The following is a 7,319-nucleotide window of genomic DNA, read 5'->3' on the forward strand; positions in this document are numbered from 1 at the left end:
AGTAGCAGCTTCATAACAATAAGTTTTTGTCATGTGCATTGATCTGGTGTTTGAGTTATGTTGAAATTCTTTTGAACTTCAATGGACCTCACAACAGCGCAGATGTGACCAGTGGCTTAGAAACTGCATTAATATTCTATTCCACCTCTATCAGAGCTTTTGAGTGACAAAATGTGCTGTTGGTGATTGGTGATATTTTGAAATAAATATTTTGAAACAGTTGATCTCAACATGGGCTTCATCAACAGGGAACCATATTGTAAATAAGTATGCTCTCTTGCAAGATATGATGATGCTTTAGTGTAACTCTTAAGGATCTATGGTTTTCTAAACAATAAAGTAACAGTGGTTTCCCCTTAAAGTCACTAATTGCACTGATTCCTAATAAGAAAGTCAATCTGTCCTTTGAAACTTTGAAATCAGTGTTGACTTTTCCTTACAATCTGTGCAAGTCCTAGGCTGTTTCCCTCTATTATAATGCTGTCTCATCCACATTGAGCAGCTGTTGTTCCTAATATCAACCATCATTGACTGTCTCAGTTATATATTCTGTATCATTGTTACAGCTTCTACATCACCACCTGTTGCTTCCCCCTGCATCTTTATATATGGTCCTGTTATAACACTCCTATCTTATTCTTGATGGACTGGCCTCACTTATTCAACCTCAAGTCCAGAGCAGAGCTGGAATCACCTCCTCCCCTAGGTTCCTAAGCCTGACCTTGGTGCCACTTAATCAACTAGGGGCCATCTGGTTTTTCTGGCAAAATTGGATGCATTCACTTGTCATTTGTCACAGAATCATTTTTCTGTACAAAGGGTAAGATAAAGAAAATAAATGAAACCAATGATGTATTCAGAATATCTTCTACCCATCCCACTAATAGGAACATATGTGAGCCCTTCCCTTCATTGTCCTAAGATGAGGCTGGATCAGCCACAAAATACAGAGCTGACCAATTTCATACACATGGAGAAAAAAAGGTAATGGAGAAGATGAAACCCCAAGAGAATAAGATCCTGAGTGAATGTGAATTTTGGCATGACCACAGCCATGTGGAAAACTTTCCAGGACTTAGACCTATGAAAACACCTGCAAAACCAATACCCATATGCCACAGTCTTTGGAGGAGTAATAAAGCTTTTCTTTGGAGTCCAAGTATGATTGTTTATGAGCAATTGATCTGTGTCCAAAGACTGGCAGCGAAAGCTTCCTCCTACAGGATGTTTACAGGTTGGGATGTTCTTCTACAGAGATCTCCAGCTGAGACTACCCAAAACCCCACCCTGTGCCGTACCTAACAAAAACACCAAGGTTCTAGGTTGCAGGGTAATGGTTAGAGAATTCCGCATAATCCCAGCTTCACTCTACATGTGTCTGTCCTTTATTCATTACCTTTCTGTCCTTAGCAGGTTTGCAGGACCAAGTCCTGTGGTTCATGACAAAAATGAACTGACACTGGATTAAGGAATAAACAAAACAAAACCAACAACCAACCAATGAAAAACACTGTGACACTATTCTCAAGCAGGAGTAATATCAAAGCTTCAGGCACAGACAGGGTCTAGGTGACATCAGGGGCACTAGAAAGCTAAAATGGAACATTCATCATATATTAAACATATCTCCCTCATGCTGAGTTCAGTAAAAATAGGTAAGTGTTCTAAACAGAGGGAAAAATGCCAGTGTCACAGTGGGACTCCTTCAGTGGAGGAGCAGGAACAGACCACACTCTGGTATTCATCATCATTACGTGCCTTCTCCTCAGTTTGATCCTGGTTTCTCATTCCTGCCAGGGTGAGATATCATACAATACTCCTTCCCTGCTCCTCAGTGTTCTGTATTTCTAGAAGAGGCAAGTCTCAGGGTCATTCTCTCTGTCTGGGGTTCTGGTTTAATGGGTTAGACAGAACCTCTGTGTTTTAGAATCTCAAAAGCCACCTTTCATGGGAGTCCAGTAATATCCGTCTTCCTTTCACTTTCTCTCTCATTTACATCAAGCAGAGCACTTATAATTCCATGAACTTTATTCATTGTCGCCAGAACACAGCCTAGTGCTTGATTGTACTCTATCCTGATTTTGAGGACATAGTCATGAGTTTTTAGAAATAGGTCCAGATGGAATGACTATCTGCCCTAACAGTACAAACAGAGAATTCAAAGATTTAACATACAGGTCACCAAGGAACATAAGCTATGTGTTAAGAATTATATCTACATGTGAGATAATATTTAATATGCTGTTTAAACATATATTGAAAAAGTTTCACCTACTTCACATATTTTAATGTGTTTACTAGCAAAATTTAAAGGGAATATAGGTTCATAGCATTTTTGTACTGGGCTGCATGCTGTAATGTCATATACAGGGCTCGGTCACTAAATCTGTTTCTAAGTTCTAGAGGCTCAAGCCCAGGGAGAAACTCTAGAAAATTCATGTATTGACTGTCCAGACTGATAACAGTGAATCCTGTAAAGAGGATCTTTGCCCTTTATCCAGATAAAGAATAATTCAGTGTATTTGGCAAAGACATTACCCCAGAAAAGGTCACTGGTTCTTTCTGGAACCTCTGAACTAATATCCTTGAATTGCAGATTTCCTGTTCTTGACATAGTGGATACCACTGACCTGCAAAGACCTTAGTTAGGGAGCCAACCTGCATTTTCTCTTTCTCGTTTTAATAAAACTTGAACTCAAGACTAAATGCTTTTCAGAACCAGAAGGGTAAGACTCCCATTGTAGAATCCAAGGTGACATGGACAGAGGAGCACTTAGCAGCAAGATCCATGGGGAGAAAGCAGAAGAAGAACTAATGGCAGAAGAAGTGCTAATGGTAAGGAGGTGAGACAAGAAAAGGGTGCTAGGACTTATGAAAAGAGAGCCTAGAGGAGGAAGAAGTGGTGATTCAGTGGAGTAGGGCAGTATGGAACAAGGAGGATCTGGGGGTGGGGAAATGTAGGGTGGAGGGAGGAGGACCTGGCAGCTTGACTCTTCAGGTTAAAAAGCCCTGCAGCAGACCAGGCTCACTCTAGATCATTTCCTCTCTGCTCCTCTAAAGCTTCAAAGCTCATCAACCATGGCAAGTTTGCTGAGCCCCTCACTGCCCCTGTTGGCTGCTGTGGCCTTGACACTGTCCCTGGCTGTGATCCTTCCAACCAGTACTAATGCTGAAGCCAAGCAGATGGTATTAGGTGGAGTGGAACCAGCTGACCCTAAGGATGAGGAGGTGCAGAAAGTGGTAAAGTTTGCTGTTAGAACCTACAATGATATGGACAATGACCTGTATCTTAGCAAGCCAATACGACTGATGAGCGCCAGCCAGCAGGTGGGTGCCTGGTCCAAGGGATAGTTAGATGACTTTGGCTTTGTACTTTAGAAGTTTCTTTGCTGTTACCCAATACTCCCTTATTCCCCCTACACTATGTCAACTTCTGTGTACTACCAAGTGATGAATGACTTCATTGCAGGTAGCACCAAAAAAATAGAACCCACAGATAACTCTTGACAGATGATCATTAACATTTTTAAAAGAAACTTTAAAAATTTAAGTTTATTTGTATGTATATGTGTGTGTGTGGAGAGAGAGAGAGAGAGAGAGAGAGAGAGAGAGAGAGAGAGAGAGAGAGAGCTGTAAAGCCCAGAATAAAGCATAAGTTACAAGTGGTTGTGAGCTAATGCCATGTAGCTCCTTCACCTCTGTGTTATATACAGCCATGCCTGCTCCATTCTTTCGGTCTCTCAAGAGTATGTGCATTGGAATGTATGATTATGTGCATTTAGTTTTTTAATGCACCAAAACTAAATACTTCTTTCAGTGAGCTGTTCTTGATGTAAAAGTATATATGTGCAAGATTCCATTTAGAAAATCAGGAATCAACAGGCATCCTCAGTTACCTAACTTGCAGTCTCATTCAGTTTGCTGATGTGTGAAGATGGATATCTCCTGCTTGGGTTGACATCCTTATTCAGTTCCCTCAGTATCCTTTCCTCTAACAGACTCTACTCAGACTTTGGTATTATTTAAGGATCTATCCATCTGTGGCTTGCTCAGCCATATCTTCTTTGTATAATGATATGGCCAAGTCCCCCTGTAAACATTTTAGCTTGTTCATGTGCTTTATAATTCTCTACAGTATAATACTTTTGGGCCAAAAGTCACTATCTATAATGTGAACATGACTCTGTCAACACATTAGAACAATTGTCTTGTTGCTATAATGTTTTCTGAGAGTTTATACTAGGGAGCAGGCAAGTACTTTTCTAAGTCAAGTAAACAAGTGACTTCAAACTGTCATAATATGACTTGTTTACTTCTACATGGTGGCCCTGAGTATTCTGAGAGAAAACCTTGGGGATGGTGCCATTATCCTCAGATGGAAGTATTATGGCTAATACCCTAGACATTGACCCCTCCACCTCTACATAGAGAGGACCTCCATAGATTCTGCCTCTGTATCAAGGAGTAAGCCTTCACCAAATTGAAAAGTTACAAATATGAGAAGATGTCAGAGTCATACTGAAAACCCACTTCTAAGGTCCCACTTTCTTTTTTTTCTTGAAAAGAAAGCTTGGAGTATATGGTATAGACTGTATTCAATTTTAAGTAGCACACAGAAACACAGCCACAACACAGTCAACACACATAAACGCAAATCTCATTACTGTCCCATTTTGAAAATTATAACTGGAGATCAGCCCTACTTTTCCTGTTACAACAATCAGCTAATGTCACAAATTTGGACATATTGTGTCCCTCCCAGGTGTAATGATTCTTGTTGAACCATGGCCTTATATAATGCCAATTATTAGGAAAATGTAGGAGCTATGGGCAAGCTTTACAAGAGGGAAACTCAGGGACAAAATCATCAATAAGTTTTCTCCTGGTTCTTCAAAGCAAGAACTAGAGCACTGTTTCCAGATACTTCACCCCTTGATTATCGACATTCCTGACAAGTTTAATCTGGATGCCTGGTGCAGGGAAGGGGTTAAACATCCCTAATTACAAACCAATAGAAGGTGTGCAATTGTTTTAGACACTTGAAAATATTGTCATAGACAATCACACAAATATGAGGCAGTTAGGGCCATCTCCTTTTTAAATCTAAAACATCTTCATGTGGAAAATATCCCACATTATACTGTCCAGTAAGGAAAAGAATCTTGTTACTGCTGGTAAATTGAGTGAATAAACATTTTATGGGTTGCATGCTGTGGTGAAGATACAGCTGAAAGTAAGTTGACAGCCTGAAGCCTTCCTAAAGTATACTACTGTCACCACCTCCAAAGTCACAGTCAGCTGGTTTAAGTTAGTCTTGTGTACAACCTAGAACTTTCTCTTAAGCAATTCTAGAATGTGGGGATCATACCTAAATGTCATTTCAGAACTCTGTCTTCACTTCTTGAGCCCACTGAAACAACTGTCATTTCCTGGTTTCTGCCTTCCGTATCCTGCTTCTCCTCTTCCTTAGAAGCATATGGCACTCTCTTAGTGTTTCTCAGAAGGAAATGTCTTGAATTCCAACCCTGTGGATACTCTACTGAAAGATAGCTTACATGTTCTCTGGTTGATAGTTCTGTCAACTCATGGATGCTACATTGAACACTATCTGTGTAATGTAAACTGACGGCATGCATAGGAACTTGACTGGAGAGATGTATGTAATCCTAATTTCTTTCACTATAGGTTGTAGCTGGGAAGAACTTCTACTTGAAAATTGAGCTAGGACGAACCAGATGTACCAAAGCTGAGTCTGATTTGGTTGATTGTCCCTTCAATGAACAGCCAGATCAGCAGAAGGTACACATATGGATTAAAACATACAATATATTTATGGAGTTAACATGAAGGCATGCAGAGGTGTATGCAAACATGTTGTTTTATGTGGGTACATACATCTGGGGGGTTATATGCAATTATGTAAGGATGTGAAGAAAGATGTGTGTGTGTGTGTGTGTGTGTGTGTGTGTGTGTGTGTGAGAGAGAGAGAGAGAGAGAGAGAGAGAGAGAGAGAGAGAGAGTGTGTGCACTTGCCTATACATGTGTATGTGTTAGGGGTATAACTCATGAATAGGTACACGTGTGTAATATGTCAGGTAATGGTGATACAGACCCAGACCCATGCTGACATAGGGTGGTACAGGGGTGAATATATTTGACCATATTATAAATACCAATTGTTCAATGAGTTTATTCTGGAATTTGGAGTGCTAGCTGTTTGGAGTGTTTCTTGCTGAAATGATAGTCTGCTACAGGGATTATTTCTGGAGAGAAGAAACTTTGCTCAATCCTAGCCTGAGGCCCTGCCCAGAGGAAGGTAAAGGAACTATTGCCATGTGGGTTGAAACTGAGAGACACCAAGCCTTATTTTCTGGGCTGACATCTAGGGATTTTTGTCCCTCATTTACAAGCTGCTACTTTGAAAGTTGTGCTAGAGAAGGACAATGCAGAGTTGCATGAGCCACTAGAGTGAATGATGTGTGCCATCTGAAGGACTAGAAGCATGAGAAAAATAATGAATGGATGTTGCAGAGTTAGTCTGTGTATGTTAAAACTTAGCAGAGCTTATAGGGAGGAATGAGTGGCCTCATTTATATTATTTCCACTCCTCTCTAATACTTCAGGCTGAGTATCTTTTCTTAGAGTTATAGCCAACACTGACTGTCCCTCTCTCATTCTCTTCTTTTGTAGAGGGTCATCTGTAATTTCCAGATCAACGTTGTACCTTGGCTGAACAAGATGTCCATGACAAACTTCAACTGTTACAATGCCTGAGGATATATGTCAGGCTACACTTCTGCTGAATGTCTCTTACTTCTACTCAATCTTGTCCTTAGGTTCTCCTTTCCTCAAACAGAGATCTTAGTCCCAAAGGATGTCTCTTGAGAGTGATAGCACCAAGAGAAATGTAGAAATAGGCCCTGCACACCTAAGTGATAGTTCCCTTATTCCTTTCTTCTACTTGCTTTTCAAAGGTACCACTATGGAGCCCACTGTTCATTATTTGCTCAATAAAAAAAAAATAGCACTAGGTCCTTCTGAGTTATTATTGTGTCAAGGCATATAGGAATGCATAATGGAGTACTGAGGAGATTGAACATCATACTCACATGTACATAGCACAGAAAATACTACCTACTTAGGAATGCCTAGCTACTAGAGTAACTATCTACTCCAATAGAGCAGAGATATTATCGCAGTGTCCAAATGTTTACATTTCCTGGAAGATGCAGAAAGGTTGGGAAAGAAACATTGAACTCTTACCATATAATTTAAGAACTAGCCTTGAAAGGTATCAGTGAGGCAAATGATGTCGTCAT

The 7,319-nt window shown here is 40.3% G+C and overlaps 1 protein-coding gene across 1 annotated transcript; it reads left to right on the forward strand.

Moving 5' to 3' along the window:
• Positions 1 to 2,960: 2,960 nt before the first annotated feature.
• On the forward strand, positions 2,961 to 7,026 carry LOC110319660 (cystatin 10). The gene is made up of 3 exons (XM_021195180.1): positions 2,961 to 3,327; positions 5,686 to 5,799; positions 6,691 to 7,026. The coding sequence occupies exons 1-3, from the start codon at positions 3,079 to 3,081 to the stop codon at positions 6,772 to 6,774; spliced, it is 447 nt and encodes a 148-aa protein (XP_021050839.1). The 5' UTR covers positions 2,961 to 3,078; the 3' UTR covers positions 6,775 to 7,026.
• The last annotated feature ends 293 nt before the right edge of the window (positions 7,027 to 7,319 follow it).

Source organism: Mus pahari, chromosome 3, assembly GCF_900095145.1.
Source record: "Mus pahari chromosome 3, PAHARI_EIJ_v1.1, whole genome shotgun sequence".
NCBI classification, from domain to species: Eukaryota; Metazoa; Chordata; class Mammalia; order Rodentia; family Muridae; genus Mus; species Mus pahari.

What these genes read in the sequence shown, in the direction of transcription:
- LOC110319660 (XM_021195180.1), top strand. Translation starts at nt 3,079, where the DNA reads ATGGCAAGTTTGCTGAGCCCCTCACTGCCCCTGTTGGCTGCTGTGGCC. An exon ending in TGATGAGCGCCAGCCAGCAG is followed by an intron (nt 3,328 to 5,685) that starts GTGGGTGCCTGG and finishes CTTTCACTATAG; the next exon opens with GTTGTAGCTGGGAAGAACTT. An exon ending in AACAGCCAGATCAGCAGAAG is followed by an intron (nt 5,800 to 6,690) that starts GTACACATATGG and finishes CTTCTTTTGTAG; the next exon opens with AGGGTCATCTGTAATTTCCA.